The sequence below is a fragment of the Citrus clementina genome, unplaced genomic scaffold (assembly GCF_000493195.1).
Source record: "Citrus clementina cultivar Clemenules unplaced genomic scaffold, Citrus_clementina_v1.0 scaffold_8, whole genome shotgun sequence".
In the NCBI taxonomy this organism is placed as follows: Eukaryota; Viridiplantae; Streptophyta; class Magnoliopsida; order Sapindales; family Rutaceae; genus Citrus; species Citrus x clementina.
Window position 1 is genome coordinate 23,421,990 of NW_006262022.1, and position 25,585 is coordinate 23,447,574.

General features: G+C 36.8%; 5 protein-coding genes across 6 annotated transcripts; 4 read left to right on the forward strand and 1 right to left on the reverse strand.

Moving 5' to 3' along the window:
- The first annotated feature begins 492 nt into the window (after positions 1-492).
- LOC112096238 (probable GTP-binding protein OBGM, mitochondrial) lies at positions 493-3,437 on the forward strand. 2 transcript variants are annotated; one of them, XM_024179505.1, is made up of 7 exons: positions 493-623; positions 927-958; positions 1,088-1,172; positions 1,297-1,405; positions 1,644-1,726; positions 1,817-1,879; positions 1,977-3,437. In XM_024179505.1, exons 4-7 carry the CDS (start codon positions 1,306-1,308, stop codon positions 3,069-3,071), a joined length of 1,341 nt encoding a protein of 446 aa, XP_024035273.1. In that variant the 5' UTR covers positions 493-623; positions 927-958; positions 1,088-1,172; positions 1,297-1,305; the 3' UTR covers positions 3,072-3,437. The 2 variants fall into 2 exon arrangements, with proteins under 2 accessions (XP_024035273.1, XP_024035272.1); XM_024179504.1 differs by having other exon boundaries at positions 927-1,172.
- A 3,465-nt stretch (positions 3,438-6,902) lies between these two features.
- Positions 6,903-7,878, forward strand: LOC18034808 (metallothionein-like protein type 2). The gene is made up of 3 exons (XM_024179351.1): positions 6,903-7,056; positions 7,156-7,242; positions 7,460-7,878. The coding sequence occupies exons 1-3, from the start codon at positions 6,992-6,994 to the stop codon at positions 7,545-7,547; spliced, it is 240 nt and encodes a 79-aa protein (XP_024035119.1). The 5' UTR covers positions 6,903-6,991; the 3' UTR covers positions 7,548-7,878.
- Positions 7,879-17,508: 9,630 nt separating this feature from the next.
- Positions 17,509-19,809, forward strand: LOC18035101 (pentatricopeptide repeat-containing protein At1g07590, mitochondrial). Its single transcript, XM_024179263.1, has 2 exons — positions 17,509-18,161; positions 18,409-19,809. Exons 1-2 carry the CDS (start codon positions 17,850-17,852, stop codon positions 19,660-19,662), a joined length of 1,566 nt encoding a protein of 521 aa, XP_024035031.1. The 5' UTR covers positions 17,509-17,849; the 3' UTR covers positions 19,663-19,809.
- A 547-nt stretch (positions 19,810-20,356) lies between these two features.
- LOC18035068 (outer envelope pore protein 16, chloroplastic) lies at positions 20,357-22,174 on the reverse strand. The gene is made up of 6 exons (XM_006424763.2): positions 21,603-22,174; positions 21,451-21,502; positions 21,229-21,260; positions 21,080-21,113; positions 20,895-20,962; positions 20,357-20,706 (listed from the first exon to the last, which is right to left on the reverse strand). Exons 1-6 carry the CDS (start codon positions 21,714-21,716, stop codon positions 20,566-20,568), a joined length of 441 nt encoding a protein of 146 aa, XP_006424826.1. The 5' UTR covers positions 21,717-22,174; the 3' UTR covers positions 20,357-20,565.
- Positions 22,175-23,295: 1,121 nt separating this feature from the next.
- On the forward strand, positions 23,296-25,224 carry LOC18035413 (mitochondrial import inner membrane translocase subunit TIM9). Its single transcript, XM_006424764.2, has 2 exons — positions 23,296-23,529; positions 24,820-25,224. The coding sequence occupies exons 1-2, from the start codon at positions 23,435-23,437 to the stop codon at positions 25,004-25,006; spliced, it is 282 nt and encodes a 93-aa protein (XP_006424827.1). The 5' UTR covers positions 23,296-23,434; the 3' UTR covers positions 25,007-25,224.
- The last annotated feature ends 361 nt before the right edge of the window (positions 25,225-25,585 follow it).

A 25,585-nucleotide genomic window follows, 5' to 3' on the forward strand; every position in this document is an offset into this window, starting at 1 on the left:
AATTAAAGATTTGTGTCATTTATTGTATGAGCGATAATGTATGGATATTAAGTATTTTTATTGTTTTACATGTTTTATCAATTAACCACTAATTACTCACGTAAATTATGATCAAAAGAAACCCAAATTAAGAGAGAATTTTGATATAAAAGGATTGATTGATACAAGTTACCTAGGGATACAACACTTATACATTTTTTTTTAATAAATTAATGTGTCAATGCATGGCTCACTTTATTAATTACATTGTATTCATCGATCAATACTATACCGACACATTATAATGTACAAGATTTTGTATCTCTATCGTTAGTGTTTTAAGATTGCTATGCTAGGCAATGTGCATGTAACTTTGAAATTAAGCACAACATTATTTAATAAATAAACAAAACAACTAGAAACAAGCGTATAATAACCTTCGAGTCGTTATTTCAAATGGTCCAATTCAATGGTAGTCCATAAGTGTGGCCCAATTCAATTATGTTTCGGGGAGAAATGAAAATTTTATAAACCCCCCCTAAAACCATTGTGTTTGCGACTTTGCGTCAGACGGCAATGCCTGAACAGCGCTGGAAATGGTGATTCTGATGTCGAAAGAAAAGCCGGGTTCCTAAAATTTAAGGGTATTCTACGATCGTCTTGTTTACTTTCCTGTGTTTTCTTTAGGGGGGTGGGGGGGAAGTATTGCGTTTGAATATTTCACTCGAACTATCCAAGACAAAACCTGCAGCAGCTTCCAATCTCCTAATTTCCATTTTCTGTTTCTTTTTTCTATAAACAATGAACTGGGTATTCTTCATTTTCTCATTCATGTTTGCTTTATGAGAGGTTGGACATAGGATTTGAGTTTGTCAAATACAGTTATGCTTGATGAAATGCCTCACCGAAATTAATGTTTTAATTTTCTCTTTTTTTTTTTGTTTTAGGTCACAAGCATTTTAGAGACGCTAATTGAACAGTAAGTTTGAGTTTGTAACGTTCATCGGTTTGTAAAATTTACATTTTGGGAGGCGATAACTGATTTAACTGGGAGACAAATGTGGATGCAACGTGCAAAATCCGTTTGGCACCTGGAATTCTTTCACAGATCTTCAAAATCACCATGGATTTTTGTGTCAGTGTGTTCTTACTCTGATGATTCTCTGAAGAAGACGAAAGCTACTCCTTTGCAGGTTCCCCCCTCCTCCCCCCCCCCCCCCCCCGGGTTCCCTTTTAAAAAAACATGCTCATTCATATTTTTTTCTGAGCATTTTGTTTACCTTTATTTTTGTTGAAATATTTGGGATGTTTCTGCAGGAAACTAGAATGAGAGATAGGTTTACGATATATGCCAAAGGAGGCGATGGTGGCAGTGGTTGTTGTAGCTTTCGCCGTAGCCGGCATCTTCGCCGTGGTAAACCTGATGGTGGGTCACATATGATAGCTTTATGGAAAAAATCATCCTTCTATTAAGCATTGAGTTATGTTAATTTCTTTTAATTGTTGTTTATAGTAGCATTACTGTTGTCTTCTTTGACTGCTTTGTTTCTGCCTTTACTCTCTGTGCATGTCAAGATAGGCGATCATTGATAATCTGGTAAGTTTTGTGAGTTAGAAATGATTTATTCGGTGAAATGGTGTTTAAGTAGTGCTAACTAATGTAGGTGGGAATGGTGGAAGAGGTGGTGATGTGATACTTGAGTGTGCTCCTTCAGTTTGGGACTTCCGCAGTTTGCAACATCACCTTGTATGTTACTCTCATCTTTTTGTCATCGTGAACAATAGATTAGCTTGCCAGTCTAGCATTGAAGTGATTGATAGTTATGCTGTGCTGCAGAGAGCTGGGAAGGGGGGGCATGGAGCTCCAAAGAATATGATAGGAACATGCGGGGAAGACAAGGTTCTGTTTGGCTGCTCTCTTTACCTGCAGATGGTGTAATAGCTTTTATTATTAGGCCATTTAATTAAAATTCATTGAATGATTGTTTATCTGGTAGGTTGTCCTGGTGCCAGTTGGGACTGTTATTCATCTTATAGAGGGTGAAATTCCATCTATGGTTGACAATCGTTCAGAATCAGATTTGGATCCGTGGGAACAACCAGGCTCACTTGTTGATGATCCTTCACTATCTAATCAGCAGACTACCATTCAGAACCCAAGTGCTCCAGAGGAAGTCATGTCTACATGTAAGAATGATAGTTCATCTTCTCATACTGAAATTACATCGAAGGCATCAACAAACCTGCAGCATGCCACTCAAGCTGAGCAGGAAGGTGAAAAACAAATACAATATAACATTGCAGAATTAACCAAACAAGGTCAGCGAGTCATAATTGCTTATGGGGGGGAGGGTGGTTTGGGCAATGTGTGTTGCCCAAGTGTTTCAAAAAAGCCTATGGTTATGAAGTCCAAGTCCTACAAGAATGGTCCTTCTGATCCTAAATTAGCCAGTGATGATCAATCCTCCCTTGTTGCTGGTGAGCCTGGTTCAGAGTCGGAACTTATACTTGAACTCAAGAGCATTGCCGATGTGGGCCTTGTGGGGATGCCTAGTGCTGGTAAAAGTACTCTTCTAGGGGCCATATCAAGGGCTAAGCCTGCAGTAGGCCACTATTCCTTTACAACTCTTAGGCCGAATTTAGGGAACATGAACTTTGATGACATACAAATTACAGTTGCTGACATTCCAGGACTCATAAAGGGTGCCCATGAAAATCGTGGGCTTGGACATGCTTTCCTACGGCACATAGAACGCACAAAAGTTCTGGCCTATGTAGTAGACTTAGCTTCTGGTTTGGACGGTAGAAAGGGTATAAAACCGTGGAAACAGCTTAGAGATTTAATTATAGAGCTGGAGCACCATCAGGAAGGTTTATCTGATCGGCCGTCCTTAGTTGTAGCGAATAAAATTGATGAAGACGGGGCTGAAGAAGTGTATGAAGAACTGGAAAGAAGAGTGCAAGGTGTTCCTATCTATCCAGTGTGCGCTGTCTTAGAGGAAGGAGTGCCCGAGCTGAAAGTTGGTCTTAGAATGCTTGTGAATGGTGAAAAATCTGAAAGACTTAGTTTAGATAAAATTCATGTGGATTAGGCTTTGGCACCCACTTTCATAGCAAAAGAGAAACAATGAATTACTTAAATAAATAAATTAATTAATTATATTTCTTTTCCTTTCTGTAGTATTTAGTGCTTGGCAATGGCATGGAGTTGAACGTCATCTGGGTTGTTTCTGTTTCGAATGGCATTGGAGTTGCTTTCGGACTCGACTCGATTTGTAAATTCAGAGTCATTTTCCAGATGTAACTGCTGGTGCTTTTGTTCATATTCTATTGTTTCTTTCAGATAGTGGTCCGTGAAAGTTGTAGTTTCTGGTGTGCTGTCTGCTGGTTTTTCTCAATCGAAAAGTTACATGTCTTGCAACTAGAAGAAGTTGCCCTCGTTAAAGATATTTTCCTGCCTGTGAATTGTGAGTCTTGAAAACAAGAATATCCGAAGGGGTCTATTCCAAAAAGAAAAAGAAAAAAAAAATCTAAAACGTCAAACTATGTTAACAATTGTTTTAATGCAGGCAGCAGAACCGATAATTTAGTGCTGCTGGCAGCCAGCTAAAGTGCTGAACTTCGGAAATTTGATTGATCCTTTACTGTGTCTTTTTTTTCTCACCACCAGCTAAAGTTGGAAGTAATGTTAATGTTCATTATTGTACTCTGACCAATGAGAATGTGACAACTTCATGGAGCCCAGGCCTGGCCACAAGCACCAATGCTCAGCTGAGGTCCACTTGACATATGAAAGTTAAAGCTTCATCGATGGTGGGTTCTTCCCGTTCTATTGCTGCCCTCGAAATAATTGAACCCGGCCACTTATCAGTCCCACAAGAAAATTTACCTTTTTGTTTAAGAATTCGATCAATGCAAATTTCAAGGTAGAATTATTGTTCAAATCCTGTTACTACTTTCCACGAACTGCAATAATTAAGAAGAGTGCTAATCTACATGCGAAGTAGTTTAAGCACAGCGGTTTTAACTTTTTAAAAATTTTAGTTTTTTTTTTATTACACTTACAAATTTTTCATTGTTGATACCACAAGTCTTCTAATAGCATTTTTATACATAATATATCAATAAGTTGAGAAAAAGTAATTTACAATACGAACATAAGACTGGGAATCCGGCTACCTTGCGACGTAATTTAATCCTAAAACAGGACATTGACACAAGGAACCTTCACAGGTGATAATTTATACATAATCAAGGATTAATTTATGATATAATTTTGTTCTTGTTCCAGAAGAAAAAAGTTGTTGCTAGCGAACATAAAAGAGAAAGGGTAAGTGAATAAATTTTAAGAGGGAATAACAAGTTGAAAAGAAAAGCAAATGCCACAAACAGGGGATACAATCAATTTGAGGCCCACAAGCAAATGCCACAAACAGGGGATCCCATCATCTTCATCAGGACCGCATATGCACTTTGGAGTTGACGATGGAATCGTCGCTTTCTTATTGCCCACAAAGAAAAAGCTCAAGACAATAACCAAAGCAAAAAGTGTTTGATAAATTGCTGCGAAAAATGGAAAATGGGCGTGCAGCGAAAGCTTAGTGCACCTTACTGATCACTCAAACATCTCTTTTCGCAGCAAAAGGGCAGCTGAGAAATTTCATTGTTGATCGATTCACAAAACAATCTAATTCTTTGCGAAGCAATAATCTCCGGAGAAACTATGTTAAAAGAAAATGGGTATTCTTTGTCCTTTACATATTAAGCCTTGGCGTATAAGCCTGGGCTGGGGTGGTAAAGAATGATCATACTTAAGCAGAGGGTGAGCGTGTAAACATCAAGTTACATAATCATCTCGCAGCATCAAAGCAGAATTGAGGCATTCACGCAAGCAAATTATAGAGAATGAAAATTTCTTAAAACGACGATTCTAGCATTTTCTCGCGGTTTCCATGAAATGAAAGACTAAAAATACAAAGATTTAGGAAGTCAAATGCATTAGGGTCACTCAAAAGAATAGAAGGTTATAGAAGAAAAATATACACCATATAAATGCGTAACTTTTAGCATATTAAAATCTCATTGAAAAATGGTGATAACTTCTAAGAACTTACAAATCTTATTGCCTCGAAGAATCAGTCAAATGCTAACCATTTTGATGATTGCATTTATTTATGAAAAAGAGAAAGATGCATGCTCCATGCCTCTTCTTTTTTTTTTTTTTTTTTTTTTTTTTTTTTTTAACTTTGATGTGTAAGTATACAATAGAAAATCTGTTGATGTAACCGAAAATTTTATTAGGGCTATAATTTAATTCTTAAAAATATTGAAAGAAAATCTGTTTTATTCAGATTAGAAGGAGAGATGAATACCCTACTCAATTTCAAAATAACAGAAAAATAGATTCTCAACCCAACCCATTGCCTCAAAGTTTTTGAGAGCTTCATGCATTCTTTTTTGTGAGGCTGTTTGCCGACCCGAAAAAAGATGATTATTGTTAATTACTTGCCTCGAAGATGATTACTTTGAATAAATTTCCAGGGGCCCTACAAGACTATTTCGATATTCCCATTTTTGATGGTTAAGGCTTGAGATTTTGACAGGCAAAATGAAATGACTTTATTATAGCCTCCGTAAGTTGGCCTGCTTTTTATAATTTGATCTATTGTTTAACTTAAAAGAAAATCAACATTTCACGTCTCGGTCTCTCCTTTTCTTTGGCTTTTGCGACTTTTGTCTAGTGGGTAACTTGAATGTCTTTTACCTTTTTCAAGTATTCATGTATCTCCTCCAAACAAAAAAAAAAAGAGTATTCATGTATCTCATTATGGGTTAGCTTTGTTACATTTCGATATTATTTAGTGGACTTTTCGATGTAGGATATGTATTGTGGGACCGACATTTAATAAAATTATGTAAATTTGGATATAGTAAGTGGGAGGTGGGAGGTTGTCAATTTTCTCTCTACTTAAATAAGTGTATACCATTTATTTTTATGCAGTTTTTATAATAGTTAAAGACACCAAAAATTAATAGGAAAAGGAAGGTAAATAGGTTGTTCATTCGCTAATTTATCTTAGAAATATAAAATATATATTTATTATAAAATATATGTATAAAGAAAATATTGTATTATTATTTTTTATTCAGTCCAAAATATATATTTTCTTATTTCTAACACTTAAATTTTTATTTGAATTTGAATTATTATGATTTATTTAATTTATAATAAATATAATTAAAAGATAATTTAAAAATAAGATATCCTTTTTTTAGGAAAAAAAAATACCTATCTCCCTTTTTTTTTAAAAAAAAAACTATCTTTATATTTTTCAATCTCCCCCTCCTTCACGAGACCTCAAATCTCTCAACGTGTGAAAGATGAAACCAAGCTTTCATGAGGGGCAAGTATAACCACACAAAACCTCAATAATAAAATTGCATGTTTATATTTATAATATTGCACGAGAAAATCAATTCAAAAAGGCCAATGCTACGTAACGTACGTCATACACAGCAACAATAATAGATTTCATCATAAATATTGTTGCTGTGTGTGGATGTACGTTACATCAACGCAACGCAGGGGGCTCCATGAAAAAAACCTCTTCGTCAGGGACAGGCACAGGGACACAGGAACGGGAGCGGAGCGGACTTCTCAATTATCATCCCACCGAATAATCCCCAGAACAGTGCGTTTATTTGTTTATTTAATTAATTGACGACAGAAACGAGGGGCCAGAATTAATTTTATTATTATTTTACAATGTCAAAATATTACGTGGACGTGGGCAAAACGACATCTAATACTCTACCGTGCGGTCGTGCGGCATCAAAGACGCAATCGCTTTAAGATCCATCCACGTGTACGGTGGAGATCCACAACTTCATTCACCAACCGCACTATAAATACTGGTCAAGGTCCCTGCAGCAGCACTCATCCCAGTAATCTGATTTCGATCTATTTGTCTGCAAATCTTCTCATCGTTATATCACCAAAGGAAAACAAAAAATGTCTGGCTGTGGTGGAAACTGTGGCTGTGGTTCTAGCTGCAAGTGCGGCGGCGGCTGCGGCGGGTACGTTACGCTTTCCATTTATCCAATCCCTTTTATTTAATTAAATTCATCCCACAAACTGTAGTCTTTTTTTTTTTAATTCGTTTTTTGGACATGCAGTAGCGCCATGTACCCTGACTTGAGATCCTTTGAGAGCACCACCGTCGCCACCGAGACCCTCGTCCTCGGTGTTGCTCCTGTCAAGATGTACGTAAATGTGCAGTCGTTACAGAACTGTGTGTTAAATTATTGATTTTTATCAACTGATTTAAAGTAATCTGACGTTACATTAGCCTGCATGGAAAAGGAATCCAAACGGTGTCATTATTTGTATTTTTATATAAATTCAGGGACCCAAATGATGGATAGGTTTGGACTGTATTTGATTTTATTTTTTTAATTTTTTTTTCCTCCTTGGGATCAGGCACTCTGAGGGGTCCGAGATGGGATTCGGAGCCGAGGGCGGCTGCAAGTGTGGACCAAACTGCAAGTGCAACCCTTGTAACTGTTAATGAAGATTACGAGACGTGAACATGCCCCATAATAAAGCAGCGCTGTGAGGTCGTTTAAATTGTAGTATCAATAAAAAGAACTATTTGTCTTTTGTGGTTGGCTTTGTTGGATGTCTTTTTATGAGCTTTTGTTTGTAAAATAAAAACCAGCCATGGCTGCTTCTCCGAATCCTTAACTGGGTTTGTTGCAGATCCATGGCTAGTTAATTAATCATTAAGTGTATCTGTTACTGCTGCTTTTCTAATGGGAAGCTTCCTCTCAGACTTTTATCTATATTGTAAAATGTGTTTGGTTCATGTACTGTATAATAAATTTACAACGTTTGGATTTGGATTTTTGTTGGAGGGTAGGTGAGAAATATCAGCAAGACTTATCTTCTTGGGATTTGTGTGTCAGCAGATATTAATAATAATTTGTTGTGTATAAGATGCCAAGCGTTTGTTCGTCTACCTATTTCTCCAAACTTCCAAGAATAAAATTTCATATTGGGGACATTTGCCGATTGCCATTATGGCAATTGTGGACTTTGGGAACGAATAATTTATTAGACTTGTGACTGACAGCTGAGTACCGACCTGACAAGTTAATATTGTAATGGAAAGATACATTTTTGTCAACCAATCATAGAGCCCTGATTAGGCAAAAAATTACCCATCTGTCAATTTCTTGGCCCTCCGGGTAAGGGGTGACGGTATGTCAGTATGATCTCTATTCAGCCAGGTAGATTATGTGGCCTAGAACAGATTGCTTGTATGGAGATCTTAATTGAGAATGCCCTGTGCGTACTGTAATTTGTGAACAAATAATTTTTTTTTTCCTCCTCCCCCGAAATGTTGTAAACAAAGATGTTAGATGTAAACGAATTCAATTTTGAAAGTTCCATTCTTCAGCGGTAGCGATACTTGTAAATTGCTGGAGCTGTGATTATGATTCTTGTAACGGGCCATTGTTTTGTCGTCTTATTGGGCATCTAAATTCTTTTCACTGGGTTCCCTATGGAGAGGGTGGAACCCATTCCTATAAAGTGACAGCCCACCAAATCGATTATTATTATTATTTTTAAATTGTTTGACATACTGTTTGATATTGAAATTTAAGTAATTATAACTTATTGTTCATAGTTTACAATACTAAAATATTTAATAAATATTAATTATTATAGTTTGAAAATTAAGTTGATTGAATATGTTATTTATATAATAAAATTTTATAATATTTTTTGTTTAGGGGGAAATTTAGGTGTTAACGTGGGTCAATAACTCAGTGAAAGTAAATTAAGGGAAGTCAATTTATTTCACTGGGCGTTATGATAGAGAGACATGGATAAACTCTTAGAAAAAAAATAGTAATTTCGATAAAATACACAATATCAAGGAGCATTATTGAAAGTTAAATTTTGGCGATTAAGACCTGCACGTGAACAACGCACGTGACCTTTTGATACTACTAGAAAAGCAACACGACCACAAGGCTAGGAGGCTACCACATGTCCAACTGTGGAGGTAAAATGGTGGTTGAAGGTTTTTTATCTCCTAAATTCATATATGTCATTATCAATGGACCACAAGGCAAAATACTCAAATAACCTCACCTGAAGGAGGCCAGCCATTAAATGAGCGTTATGTGTTCAAAATTACCAAAATACTCTTAGGAACACTTCTATATAAGCTCCATCTGTTCAATCTTGAAGAGGCTGTCTCCTTTTGCTCCATCCAACTCTAAGCTTGCTTTTTTTCTTTCAGATTTGATTTCTTGAGAGACTGCCTCATTTTCTTCCCCCCAATTTTTACACCTCCATCGAAGATCTTGGCTGTCCATCTCTTAAAGGAGCATTTTCTTTTGTTTTTTTTCTTAGAAAATTCTCTAATTTTCATAAAATTCACATCTCTCTCATGCTATTGTTCACCATAAATAACCTTTATTGAGGTTTTGTTGATACTGTAGAGCAAATTATATAATACTTCATTTATATAGCGGATTAAAGATGAGTTACTTCCATAGATATAGACTAAAGGGCCGAACCACATAAAATCTTGCGTGTTCTTTATTGTTTATGCTATTTTTCTACTTGTTATGATGGTTTTGATCCATATTGTATTTCATAGATGAGTTTACATGAGTTATCTTACAAGCTTAGGGAGTTAATCAGATAACTTCTTTAGAGCTATCCTCGAAGCTCTCTTGAGCTCTCTATGTCAACTTCCTAAATTAACTCCTATAAGCTACACAAGATTGCCATAATATTCCAAACTTAGAACACGACAGCTCACCTCCTAGATCACATTAACTATACCTTATATTCCAAACATTAGAAAATTAAGGTTGGCAAAAGAGCATGAGTTGGCCCAAGCCCGCAGCCTGAAGCTTGGGCCACATAGGTTGGGCCTGGATGTGGGCAAAACATTATCAAGCCTGCATAAATTTGGCTTGTTTAAGGGCCTAGGACAAAAGAGCATGAGCTTTTTAATTTATAAAGAAAAAATAAATCAAATTTAGAAAAAGAAAAAAACTCAAAATATTAAATTATTTTTTATATTAGTATTTATGATTTATTATGTTGTGTTACTAATATTTTGTATATTAGGCTATTATTCTATTATGTATTAGATAATTATCTTTAATTTAAAATTTTTACTTTATTAAACATTTATTTCATAATTAATGGAAAGCCCATACCCGGCCCAAGCCCACAATTTGCGAACCCTACAGAAAATACACCTACACCCAAAATTAGCCTAATTTCCTGTTAAACTATAAATTTCATTTGTTTTAATCATATTTGACCTAGATCTAGTGAGAATAACCACTTAATGATTTGGATTAGGGGTGGCAAAACGAATCAAATTCGAATCGAATAGTAAACGAATTGGGTCAAAATTCTACTAATTCGGATTCGATTTGTTTATTAAACGAATAGAAATCTTAGGATACGGATTCGATTCGTTTAATTTATTTAGTAGAATTAATGAATGAATCGAATCCGGATGCATTTATTATTTATTTATCCTATTGCGAATCCATAACGAATCGAATTAAATCAAGATTTGTTTACAATTCATTTAGAAAAATATAATTAATAAACAAAATTAAGCAAAATAAAATATAAAAAAACCACAAATTTAATATCCTACAACAAAATATAAATAATCCAAACCATATTCTATGATTAAATATACAGTCATCCAAATACCAAATTACAAATCCCTAATAATACAAATAACAATAATTCAAATTCAAATTATAAAGTAAGGTAATTTCTTTAATTCTCTCCATTTTGTCTTTGTCACCTTGAAAATAAAAATCCTAAACCAAAAAGTAAATAAAATATAATTAACATGCTACAATTTTGATAATAGTCATTGTAAAATTTTAAATATTAAATATATAGCAAATTTACAATACTATTAAGAAAATAATAATTAAATCTATAAAACCAAAAAAATAGACAAGATAAATCTACAAAGCCGAAAAAAATAGGCAACATTTTAAGTACTCATGATGCATAATATGCTTCTAGGTTTGGCCAACTGTTACTTGGGTGAATTTCCAGTACGTCCCTCATTTATTATCTGAGCAAGAAATGAAAAATTAACATTGATGGCTACTAAGTAGTGGATCCTCAAAAGACAAATCCAAATCAAGATGAATAAAAGACAAACCCAAGCCAAAACGTAGCACTTGTTGGATGCAAAAATAATAAAAAAGAGAAAAAGAAGTGGAGCTTACTGTGATTTATGCAAGATGATGACTGCTGCTGGACTGTTGGTTGAGAAATTGTGAAATCGTGGCTGAGTTGCTAAGAGATGAAGGGAAAGAGAGTGTGAAATGTGAGATTAGGGCCAGCTGCTCTAATTGCTATTTCACTTTGCTTTAGCCAATTGCTTAAAATTATAATATTAACCTCCCAATTTTAAAAAGTTTTCAAATAAATTTAAGGATAAAAAAGTAATTTAATTAAATGAATTGACTTGTATTCAATTCGTTTATGACATGTCTATTAAACAAATCTTAAACGAATAGACGAATCTAAATCTTTAAACCCGCATTCGATTCGTTTAATTAGCGAATCGAATCGAATTCACCCATTTATTAAACGAATCCATTTTTTCAAACCCAAACTCATTTAATGCGAATCGAATCGAATCGAATAAACGAATCCCGACTCATATTGTCACCCCTAGTTTGGATGAGATCTTAGTCAAAAGCTGGCTAAAACATCCTTTTTACTTTTGTTAAAATTATTGTTAAAAAGTCATCATAGACTACATATTATTAATTTTTATTTTATAATTATAATTTTTTTCACAATAATTTTAATTTAGAATTTACAATACTTCAATACCAAATAAGATCAAATAAGATTTATGATTTAAGAATCTATTGATCCATTAACATTAACTTTTGATACTTCTAAAAAAAATTTAATAACAAAAGCTTTGTTATTTTTGAAATAAAAATTTATTGTATTTGGTATGTACGAGTTTCAAAGACTAACAATTATAAACAGAAGTCATATCCACTTATAAATCATGGCTGCAGGTGTTTCAAGCACTTCGTCAGTGCGGGTAGCGCCCCCCGGTAACAATACCAAATGGAGTCTTTCTTATACACCCATTAATAGAAAAACAAAAGCTAAATGGTATACTTAAATTCTTATGAATTGCTTAAGTATGCAAGCAGAGCAGAAAGACAAACAACCTTTTCATATATTATGATGACATTAAAAAGATATACACATCCTTCACATATTTATACTAAACGTAAAAATGGTAGCTTGCTCAAAGGGAAAACAAAAATGAATAAAACAAAAGATTACAGCTGCACTAGCCAATCATTGAAAACATTCTAGAAACTCCAGCTTGCAGTATTCACGTGAAAATATTCCCCTGCATAACAGTTTTGCTAGCTCATTGAATACACCTCAGCTTCTTCATCAGCTGGCTGCTGGATATTACTGCTCAGGTGGTGTGCCAACATGGCCTTGGGGTCAATTGTTGACTCATCTTCATAGTCTGAATTCTCAACACCCTCTCTCAAACTTAAGGTCTTGTCAAAGACATTAAGTTTGCTTCTAAATTGACTGAACTTGTAATTAGGCAATGGCTTGGTTAGTATGTCTGCAACTTGATCTCTACTGGCTACAAAACTGATTTCTAGCTCTCCTTGAGTGACTTTGTCTCTAATGAAATGAAGGTCTATCTCAAAATGCTTTGTCTTTGAGTGATACACTGGATTTGTGGCTATTGCTGCTGCACTTGTGCTATCACTTAAGATCATTGGAACTCTTTGCATCTTGATTTCCAATTCACCAAACAGAGAATTTATCCAAGTGATTTCAGTAGTACACAAAGCTATGGCCCTGTACTCGGACTCAGCTGTCGATCTTGCTACCATGCCTTGCTTTCTTGAGCTCCAAGCTACTAAATTGTCTCCCAAAAACACACAATATCCACTTACTGATCTTCTGTCATCTGGATCACTAGCCCAGTCAGCATCAGTATAGGCTATCAAATCTAGATGTTCTGACTTCTGGAACTTTAAACACATGTTTGCAGTGCTCTTTAGGTACCTCAACACTCGTTTGCAAGCTGTCCAGTGAGATTGTCTTGGGTCAGACAGGTATTGGCTGAGCTTGTTAACAGAATATGCAAGCTCTGGTCTTGTTAGAACAGCATACTGTAGACTTCCTACAACACTCCTATAAAATGAGGGATTGTCAAGCTTGGTGCCTTCACCCTTCTTTAGTTTCTCTGCTGTGCTGAATGGTGACTCTATTCCCTTGCAACTCTCCATCTCTGTTTTAGCTAATAGGTCTTGAACATATTTAGCTTGAGAGAGCAGAATGGAGTTCTGATTTCTTATAACCTGTATCCCAAGGAAGTAGCTTAAATTTCCAAGATCTTTCAGTGCAAAGGCTCCACTTAACTTTCCTATCACTTCCTCAATACCCTTGCTGTTATTTCCAGTCATAATTATGTCATCTACATACACAAGCACAATGATTATTTCAGCACTGCTTCTTTTGAAGAATAGAGAAGTATCACACTTGGAGTTGTTGAATCCCCAAGAGCACAGAGCATTCTTTAATTTGTCAAACCATGCTCTGGGTGCTTGTCTTAGTCCATAAAGAGCTTTCTTGAGCTTGCATATGTAGTTTGGTCTTCTCCTATCCTCAAATCCCTCAGGTTGTGGCATGTACACTGTCTCTGTCAAATCTCCATTCAGAAATGCATTATTTATGTCAACCTGCCTCAACAGCTAATCATTACTTACAGCCAAAGTTAAAATGATTCTGATTGTTGCAGCTTTAACCACAGGGCTGAAAGTCTCATTAAAGTCAAGTCCTGGTGTCTGCAGAAACCCCTTCACGACAAGTCTAGCTTTATATCTATTTATGGTGCCATTTGGATTTTCCTTTACTTTGTACACCCATTTGTTGCCAATGAGTTTGTAGTTCTGGTCATGTGGAATTAAGGTCCAGGTTTGGTTTTTGACAAGAGCATTATATTCATCGTCCATTGCTCTTCTCCATTTAGGATCTTTCAATGCCACAGTGGAGTCAGGGGGTAAGGAAGTTTGAGATTGAGTGGATGTTTGATAAACCTTTGGCTTGAAAATCCCTGCTTTTGACCTAGTGATCATGGGATGTAAGGAGGCTTGAGTGTTTGGTTCTGTTATGGGAGGCAAGGTGCAGTTTTCTACTGAGGTGTTTGGTGAGAGTTCAACAGGTGAGTGGTTGTCTGATATAGAGTTGAGGCTCAAATTCTGACAAGCTTCATCTTGACTAAAACTTGGGAGCTGTTCTGAGTTTCCAGCAGTGGCCTGAGATTGACTATGAGCTGCATTTTGTTGTGTTGACTCAGGAGGAACACTAGTAGAGAAAGATACAACTTGAAATTTTTCTAGAATTGTGGGGGAATCATTTTGGTCAATGAGCCTTTGCTTGCAGAAATTTGAGTCATTTTGAAAAGGGAATGAATGTTCATTAAATTTGACACTGGCTGAAATGTAGATCCTCCCAGAATGATGCATGCAAATGTAACCTTTGTGACTGATGCTAATGCCTAGTAGTGTGCACTTGGAAGTGTGAAAATCAAACTTATGCTTGTTGTAGGGTCTTAAGTATGGATAGCATTCACAACCGAAAACTTTAATTTGGGAATAATCTGGTTTGGTGAGATATAACAGCTCAAATGGAGTTTTGTTTTCAAGAATAGGTGAGGTTAATCTGTTTATGATGTAGGTGGCATAGCTGAAAGCTTCTTGCCAATATCTCAAAGGCATTTTTGCTTGGGCTAGTAATGTTAGGCCAGTTTCCACAATGTGTCTGTGTTTTCTCTCCACCTTTCCATTTTGTTCATGTAAATAAGGGCATGAGTGTCTTAAGGCTATTCCTTCTTTCTTGAGAAAGGGTTCGAAAGTTTTAAACTCCCCACCCATGTCTGTTTGTAAAGCCTTGATTCTTAAATTTAGCTGATTTTCTACTTGGTTTTTAAACACAATGAATGTGTCAAGGGCTTGTGATTTTGTTGTTAAGGGAAACAACCATGTGTATCTTGTCTTGTCATCCACAAATGATATGTAATATTTGTGTCCATGGGTAGATGGAATGGGTGCTGGTCCCCAGAGATCATTGTGTATTAGTTCTAAGGCTGTGCTGGTCTTGGTTTCAATGCTTTTAAAGTTCAGTTTTGATTGCTTTCCATACTGACAAGCATTACAGAATGAGGGAAAGATATTTTTATTTAAGTTGAGCTGATTACAAGATAATAGAGTATTTTTCAGAACTGACTCATTTGGATGCCCCAGCCTATGGTGCCAGAGATCCATTTCATTTGTTTTAAGATCCCTACTGCTTGTATCAGCTCTACTGGACTCGACAACACTGGCACCAACACTGGCACCTAAAGACTCATTACTACTGAAATTGAAACATGCCATTGACATTAGATTGCTAATGCAACTTATTGACTCGGGTATTGGAAATGAAGATAGCTCAGCAGCATAAGTAACCTTGTTGCCACTCAAATGAGTTGGCATGCACAGCAACTCATATAGTCCATCTCTAGCCACTCCTTTCACCAGAATTCTCCCTTGGCTCTTGTCCTTGATGAAGCAAACAGATTTTTGAAACTCAACATCAATATCATTATCATGAAGCAATTTAGAAACACTAATGAGATTTTTGGTAATATCAGGTACAAACAAAATATGATTTAATTTGATATGTTTGTGTGGACTGTGAGTGCGCAATATAGAATAACCAATGTGAGAGATGTGAAGTTTGTTACCATTACCAACAGTGAGCTTGTCATTACCTTGGTACTCTGAGTTCAGGTTCATGTTTCCAATAGTATTGGTCACATGATTTGTGGCACCACTGTCAAGGTACCAGGCATTGCTGCTTTGTCCTTCTGCTGTGGCCATGTAGGCTCCTCTCCTCCTATTTGGCTGTGGCACATAATTTTTCTTAAACATATGCCAGCATTCAGCAGCTGTGTGTCCCATTTTGAGGCAGATTTGGCATGGACCCTTTGGCTCAGAACCTTCACCTTCTGCAGCAACTTTGCCTTTGCCTTTGTCTTGAATAATTTGATTTCCCTGACCATGACCACCATTACCACCATTTCCAGTGCCACCACCAGGATTTCTGAAGACTATCCCAGGTTGTTGCTGACTGCCAAATCTTTCACCATTGCCCCAGTTCCTCCTGCCATTTCTCATCTGTGTGAAGTTAGCCTTAAGAGTCCCTGGGCTGAGGTTTTGCTCAGTCCTGGTTTCTTGGCTGAGGAGCATGCTGTAGACCTCTGACAATGAAGGAGTTTCTGGCATATAGTTAATGTTAGTGACAACAGAGTCATATTCAGATCCTACTCCAGCTAAGACACACATAATAAAGTCCTCATCACTCATGTTATTTCCAGCTGCTCTGAGTGTGTTTAGGATAGTTTTCATCCTGGAGTAATAATCATGGATTGTAAGAGAGCCCTTTTTAGTGGTTTGAATCTGTGTCCTCAAATATAGGATTCTAGCTCTTGTTCTTGCACCATACTGATTGGTGAGAGTTGTCCAAACTTCATGTGAAGTAGAACAATCCACCACAGTGCCGAGGACACCCTCACTGAGAGATGAGAGCAACCAGCTCAAAAGAATGTGATCCTGTTTCTTCCAGATTTGATATTCTGGATTTTGGTGGGTAATGGTAGCTTGGTTAGGTCCAGGATTGGTGAAATATCTGGGGGGACATGTATAGCTTCCATTTATGAAGCCTTCGAGCTCATTTGCTCGTATGCTGGAGACCACTTGTGATCTCCAGAGCATGAAATTGTTCTGTGTTAGCTTGATGGGAGTGGTGAACACATATGTGTTGCTGGTGATATGTTGGGTAGGAGATGGGTTCATTATGGTCACATTTCTTGTGTTATTATCTGGATTCTGATTGTCGATATTTTCAGGTTGGTTTTGATTCAAATCATTTGGTTGATCATCTGGATTTTCCAGAGTTTGATCCATGTTTGTTTGTGAATTTCTGCTGCTTTCCATAGCTCAAAGTTGCTCTGATACCAACTTAAATTCTTATGAATTGCTTAAGTATGCAAGCAGAGCAGAAAGACAAACAACCTTTTCATATATTATGATGACATTAAAAAGATATACACATCCTTCACATATTTATACTAAACGTAAAAATGGTAGCTTGCTCAAAGGGAAAACAAAAATGAATAAAACAAAAGATTACAGCTGCACTAGCCAATCATTGAAAACATTCTAGAAACTCCAGCTTGCAGTATTCACGTGAAAATATTCCCCTGCATAACAGTTTTGCCAGCTCATTGAATACACCTCAGCTTCTTCATCAGCTGGCTGCTGGATATTACTGCTCAGGTGGTGTGCCAACATGGCCTTGGGGTCAATTGTTGACTCCTCTTCATAGTCTGAATTCTCAACAGGTATCATCCTCCATCAAAATCTTCTGCCATTGTCTCTCCCCTCCAAGAATCACTTATATATCGCTAGTGGGTTCCATGGTGAGACCAGCAAACATAAAGTAAAAAGCCTTATAATGCTACTGTAGATTTGATGGGCATGCCACCCGGCAGCTAATTATACTTGTCAATATATAAATGTAACATCTAGGGGGCCATGGAGATTTGCATAGTTTCTCGTCTAGTTTTTCCCAAACCCTTCTTCACCCTGTATAGGTTGTTGATCCCTTTGTCCAATCCTAAACGGCCTAATAAATTTAAATATCAAACAATCTAAGGAAATTCAATAATTAGAAGATTAAAAGAGAAAAAAAGATGCAAGCAATAGCCCCATGGGGGCAAAGAGGGTTGTTCATTCAGGCAATACGTTCAACAGTCAACCAAACGTCCTCTATTTTCAACTTTTTCTGTACTCAACCTCCCAATAAGCTTCTAACGAGCAACATAGAGCCAGGACTAGAAAAACCTAAGTGCTTATCTTTAAGAATTGAGAGGCTGCCGAGAGGAGAGCCTGTTGGGTCCGCATTTCAAAGCTGGATGCGCGAGGGCTTTCCCGTCCATCGAGGCGAAATTTTTCACTCTATAAATCGTTTGAGGAAGCTTCAACTGAACAAACGAGCTCTTGAGGTACAAATGTCTTTGTTTCTTTATGTACCTTGAGTGGGACACTTATAAAGCAATGCACATGTTTGTCTAAATGCTTGAGTGAGCTGTATTAGATGCTTTTATCATATATGTTACATTAGCTCGTTATTTGTGTTCGTTTTAAGAATTTATCATGTCATGTCCGTTTGCAGGAAACGAGTCTGTACACATAGTTAGTATGCATGAGCGTTGAACGGATTTAAGGCTAAGGTTTTTGCTTTTTTGCCAGGTGATGGAATGGGTGATTAGAGAGAGACCCTATAGGCCAAAAGAATTGGACTACTCTTATCTGTTGGAATTTACTATTAAAAATCATGGGATATCACAGGGTGAGAAGCTCTTTTGCTGCATCCCTAAGGATTATCAGAATGAGTTGCTTTATAACAATCTTGTTATTGCATGCTTGGACAAAGGCGTGATCAAGCTTTCCCTTGAATACATGAAGAAAATGCGGGTGTTGGGTCATTCCATTTCATACTTGGTCTTCAACCGCCTCATAATCCTCAATTCGTCTCCTGGCCGTAGGAAAACCATTCCGAATATCCTAAGGCAAATGAAGGCTGATAAGGTGGCACCACATGTTTCGACCTTCCACATTCTGATGAAAATAGAAGCTAATGATCATAACATTGAAGGGTTGATGAAGGTTTACAGTGACATGAAGCGGTCAGAAGTAGAGCCAAATGAAGTTTCTTACTGCATATTAGCTACTGCCCATGCAGTGGCAAGGTTGTACAGTGTTGCCGAAACCTATGTTGAAGCACTGGAGAAGTCTATGACGGGGAATAACTGGTCGACACTGGATGTCCTTATCATATTATATGGGTATCTGGCGAAAGGAAAGGATCTTGAGAGAATTTGGGCCACTGTGCAAGAACTCCCCAATGTTCGGTCGAAAAGTTATGTGTTAGCAATTGAAGCATTTGGTAGGATTGCACAGGTAAGTCGTGCTGAAGAGCTTTGGCTTGAAATGCAGTCAGTGAAACAGTTGAAGGCAACAGAACAGTACAACTCTGTGATATCTGTATATTGCAAAAATGGATTTATTGATAAGGCCTCTGGGCTTCTGAAGGAAATGAGTATGAATGGCTGCAAACCTAATGCCATAACTTATCGACATCTTGCTCTGGGTTGCTTCAAGGCAAATTTAGTGGAGGAAGGGTTCAAGGCTCTAGAGCTGGGGATGAAACTGATAACGACCAAAAAAGTCAGAAGCTCAACTCCATGGTTGGAGACAACCCTCTCAATAATTGAGATTTTTGCTGAGAAGGGTGATGTCGGGAATGCTGAGAATTTATTTGAAGAACTAAAGAAAGCTAATTACACCAAGTACACGTTTGTATACAATACATTGATCAAGGCTTATGTCAAAGCCAAAATTAATGATCCAAACCTCTTGAGAAGGATGATTCTAGGAGGCGCTAGACCAGATGCTGAAACCTATAGCTTATTGAAACTTGCCGAACAGTTTCAAAAGAAATGATAATCTGTTTATGACTGATGAATTTTATTTATTCTTTGCCACTGATTCTTACTCGAGACAAATTAAGTCTTATGTATTATTGTTGTATATTGAACAAATTATGATAGGCAAGATGGAGAAGGTTCTGCGGAATTTTCCCGTAAAGTATTGGGAAAGATGATTGAAATACATTCACAGATTATATTTATAATTCTGGCTGTACGCATTCAAAGATACAATGCTAGACATTTTTTCTGTTGCATGTTTATAGTTTTTGAAAACGAGTTTCATTGAACGAGCTTCTTAGTATGGCGCTTAACACAGATAGGATTCGTTAGAAGTGATAACCCAGAATTATGATGATGCACATTGCTGCCCATCATCATTGGCGTGATCTAGAACCTTCTTTTGGACCTGCTGCAATGGAACGTCTTGATTGCTTTACCCGTGCTTTTGTCCCTAACCACTATTCCAAAGCCATCATTTACCATTTTTGGTTTTTCTTCTCATTGGCAAAGGATATTATATGAGAACCCCAGGTTTAGAGGTTAAGTGCATGTTTTGATTAACAAATATCCATGTTCATTGTTTCCATCATAAGTTGGATAAGAAATTACAATCATCTTAGTTCAGATAGTGGAGGAAAAAAAAAATACTTCACTTGCAGTCACAACAACTCTTTTCAGGAAACACACCTCATGCAAATACCAGATCATTATACGTTTTCTCTTTCTTGATTAAAAACTGTTAGCCCTCAGAAATTGGTAATGAGGAAGAGCATACAATGAGCTTCCAAATCGTTAAAATGGCTAACATTATTATATGTTTCTTACAACCATTGAAAAAAGTGAAAATGATAGAAGGAACAAACCACGTAGTAACTCAAAAAAAGCAGAGATCAGAAAGAATTCTGGTTGACATTGCTCAGCTGCGGTAACTAAGGAACTCTGCAGCAGCTGCAATGGCACCTCCTGTGAGGGCATCCATCACAACCTTGTCCCTTTTATTTTTGCCAACCGCAGAGACCAAAGCCCCAGTGAAAGCACCTCCAATCATCGCGTTCTTCTGCAGTATATCCAAAGACACAGATAGCTGGAATTAGAATTATTGATTGAAAATCACTATCAAGAGAAACCTATAGATTAAACTTACCAGATTCTCGGAGTCATCAATACTCATGTTCTAGAACAATTTGCAAATAAATCACAATAGTTACAAGCGAGTCCTGGAGGAAATTATACTTTATAACATACCCAGTCTTTGGTGCCACGGACCTTCTCGACCCCATACTCCATGCCTACATAAACCCCGGCCACAGTTCCTGTTGGAGAATAAAAGAAAAACTTCAAATCATTTGCTCTCAGTACAGAATGATCTCAAAGGAGACAAGTTTCATAAACAACTACATGGCTATATATGCAATATGCTACATACTTACCCCAATATGCACCTTCTTTACACATCTTCTTCAACTGCAGAAACATCGTTCTCAATTGGTGAAAATGAATATTTAGCTCTTACAGATAAACATATTATTTAGTAAAAGAGGAAATCTACTAATCAGGCAATAGATATAGAAACACTCACTGCATGCTCAAGATGGTGACGGGAAAAGTTCCCTGCAAGAAAAATGCAATATTAGACCAACAACTCAATTTAGTGACAGAATCCCATTTGATGCGAGATAATCATCAATGCATTTACATCCGAAAAAAAGAAAAAAGAAAAAGCAATTTTTATATCAGTAGCAGTTTTTTTTTTAAAAAAAAGAAAAATAAAGAAAGAAAAGGAGGAGGAGGAGGAAATGACCTCCTTTAACAATATTATAAGTATCCTCAGCAACTGCTCTTGTTGCTGCAACCTGAAAAGGCCAAAAGCGTATAGTTTTGATGAAAAAGATTTGAACGATACAGAACAGCACATACGTAACAAAAAACGAAGAAATGTATCGCTGAAATTACAGCTCCGATCTTCAAGAAGCCATCGACAGTATGATTGAGGAAATCATTGCCCGTGTCTATTCCAACATCAACCCTTGGGGTTGTTAAAGCGCCTGCAAAGCTGCTCTTCGGCATTTTTACTCTTCTTCTCTGCTCTTGTTCTGTTTCTTCTTCACTCTCTCGGTTTCAGTGTATGAGATTCAGATGCATGCTGCTCTGATTTTCCTTTGTTAATATTGTCAAGTGGGTGACTGCCGACAGTTTTTCTTTTTTCTTTTTTAAATATATGCCGGTTTTATTGCTGAGTGACAGGCCCTCCTCTCGAAGGAGTCTCTGCCACCGGGAGTCACTCATCTCCAAACGACTTGTGTCACTCATCTCCAAACGACTTGTGTCACGCATACGTGCGTCGTGTTACTACTGGGTGAGTGTAAATGCATTTCCTGTAGATTTTTGCATTTTTACTTCTATACTTGGTCTGATTCTGTGATTTTTTGAACAAATAGTTAAGGAAATAATGAGCTGATATGCTTACGAGGTAGCAGCACATGGCGGTATGTAATTAGGTTGTCATATTATCAAATGGTATCCGCACAACCTAAAATTTCTTTCGTGATGTGTACTTGAACGGCCACGCTCTCCCACCATAATCCGAATCTGCTTGCCAACTCACCGTGCGTCACACGGCTTTTCTACTTGCCTTGCTTTCGTGCTCGCCACGTGCACGCCCATCTTTCCGCAAAGACTTGGCACAAGGCTACAAGCCAAGCCGCGACACTCGGCCCATCCGGCCTAACGTGGTGACACTGTGATCGTGATTTTGGACAAAGAAAAATGATATTTGACCACTAACAAAATATTATCATAATAGAAGTATAGTATTACAGTATGAACAGTACTAATGCTTTGTGTAGTATTATTTGTGCATAAATAAGATTCTGTTTTCTATCTTGGTGGTGTTTAGATGGTGATCAAATATTAGTGCTATTTGAACAAATCACTAATAGTGCTTTAATCATTCTCATATCTCATGAGTTGAACTTGTATATCTTACATGTTTAGAAACATAGCAGCTAATAATTACAAACAAAATCACTTAGTAAGAATTGTTTCGGCCACAATACATAACAACGTATCGATATGGAACCTAACCCTAATGAAACATCTAAAAGAACTCACAAGCAGTGGCTAGAATTAGAGCTGAGTGACGTGTCACTTCCCTATAAAACAACTTGTGAAGTTTACTGTGAATATGTGAGTACTTTTTAAAAAATTTGAACTATGTTACACTATATTTATATTTACAATTGTTACAATTTGAAGTTCTATTGCGTTAGTTTTATGCTTGGATATCTGACTCAAAATGAGTTCAATTTTTTTTTTTTTTTCACAGACCACATAAATAGTCTGGAACCGCAACTTATTTAAAGGTGGTTTATTTATTTATTTATTCAAGTGGTTCCATTCCAACTTCCGAAATGTATGTGATATATCAGTGTTATGAGCATTTGGCAACTCTCACCATTCCTCCCGCTCCATATTGCCCAAGAGCTACAGGCCTCAACTTGTGGGTTTCAGGGAAAAGTGGCCCTGAGTATGGGATTGGGCCGGGTTGCAAGGCTCGATTGATTATGAAACAATTGGAAAAATATTTTTTTTTTTTCGTTTTTTATTTATGGAGGAAAAGATCAAAGGAAGTTGAGAGAAAGAGAAAGGAAAAGAGGAAAGAGAGGAACACGAGACGACAACGTATTGGTGACTGAAGTATAAAAGAGGAAAGAAAAGCCCTCTTTCCCAAAACCCTACCTCTGAGTTCTCAGTTCAACAACATTCAACACAGAAAAGGAGCCGGAATGGACAAGAACATGTTGGCTGGACTTGACGGTCTTCCCGAACAGGACAAGGCCAGAATGGCTGCCATGATCGACCATCTTCAATTACGGGACAGGTTTTGATTCTTTTCCCACTTTGCCCTTTTAGTTTCTCTTATTTTCCGTTTCTATATATCCTGTTCGTGAATCTACCGTTTCTTCCTTGATTGAATTAAAAAAAAAAATTTTATTATATCGCAATCCAGATGAATTATCTTGCCGTTTTTCGTTAAAAAGGATTCCTTTCTTTGTTTTAGCTTATTTTTGTGAAACTCGACTTTGGGATTTAGTTTTGGTTTTCATTTATGGCTTTGCATGTGAAATTTGTGTAATGCAAGTTGCAAGCTTAGTTTTTGTCCTTGTGGCTTGGTTGACATGTGAAGCTAAAGCAGACTAATGTACTCCTTAAAACCAGGCCAGCATTTGTGTTGCATCTGGACGTTTTGGGTACTACATTTGCTTATATATGGTGATTGCTCATTGATATAGTTTAACTAATTTGAAAAGGACATCTTAGTCATGTGGGGGTTTTAATCTTATCATTTTAAATAACAATCTGTATGATGTGTGCTCGAGACCTTGGAGACTATAAACAAGCGGCTTAAGGGATTTAGACTGTCCTTCCTGTAATTTAAGGTCTTTGAAGAGTTCTGTTATTTTTTAATGAGTTTTTCTGCTTCATATTTTCCTTGAAGTAAGATAGTTTTACTACTACCATTATTATTATTTTGTTTTTCTGCTACATTCTGGTCCTTCATGTTAAGTCATCAAGTTTGAATTATATGATGGGTTTGAAAGTTATAGACTTTTTTTGCTAAGTTATTATTTCTTAGTAATCTGCAGAGCTTCACTTTTGTAATACTGGTTTCATGATTGGATTTAACATCTGTGAAAATCGTTTTGGTGAAGCCAAAAGTTGGTTCTCCTTAAAACCAATGCAGCATTTGCTGTGCTGTGTTTGGACGTTTTGGGAACAAAATTTGCAAATCAGTGCTATCCTTTTTCTCCTTTTGGTGATTCTTGTTTCAGATTTGATTTTGCACCCATGTTAAGATTTCTGTTAGAGAACCGAGACCGTCGTTAGAGTGAAAGCCCTAAAAGTATGCAGTCGTCATGCATCCTATTGTGATTCCCATTACAGAACATGTTTTGCGCTTGTTAATGTGTACTTTGGTTTATTTGTTCTATATGCCTCAATCTATCAGTTTTGCCAGTTTCTACTATATTGGGAGCTTCCATATATTTTTCTTGTTAAGTTTTAGCTTGTTGAACTGCTTTGGAAACATCAAATTCTTCTCTAATCTACTCTCTGGCACAGATGTTGATCAAGTGTTCTATTTCTTTTTATCTTTGAATCGAATGTGTAGTTTGAGGATGTACAACTCCCTTGTGGAGAGATGTTTCAACGATTGTGTGGACAACTTTACACGCAAGACCCTACAGAAGCAAGAGGAGACCTGCGTCATGCGTTGTGCTGAGAAATTTCTGAAGCACTCAATGCGCGTTGGCATGAGGTTTGCAGAACTCAATTCACAAGCAGCTACACAAGAATAGTATCCCCAGACGACCATTAACGGCGCCAAGAAACCATTTGGTTTATTCCTGTAGAATTTCTTTTGGATCAAATTAGTGGCTATTAATTTTCTGCTTTTGCCATCAGTGGAAGCCCAAGTTTGCGGTAGGATTCATAATCATCGTCTGAAAAATCATTTTTACACATTTTATCATGGCTTCACATATTGAATAATTGAATCAAATATAACGGAATTCCATCTTAGAATGTAAATGAAATTGAGTCAAGTGCAGCAGCGGCCAAAGATGCGCTAACCTCGGTCAAATTCAGTGTTTGAATAATTTTTCTGTTGTGGTTATATTATCTATCATGCCTATCTATATTCTGATTGATGATTGCGTATATAAAATTGTAGATAGTTAAATGTGCTGTTATGTTATGTTATACGCCTGATAACATCGAAGGATTTTTGCACCATGTACGAACGGAAGATTGCTTCTTCCACAACTTGAAAGCTATGCATTATCACCCTGATTTCATAATTAAGAATCTCAAGGAATCCAACCATCGTGTTACATCGTGGTAGGAATTTCCAGATGAAAGAGATTAATAAGAACATG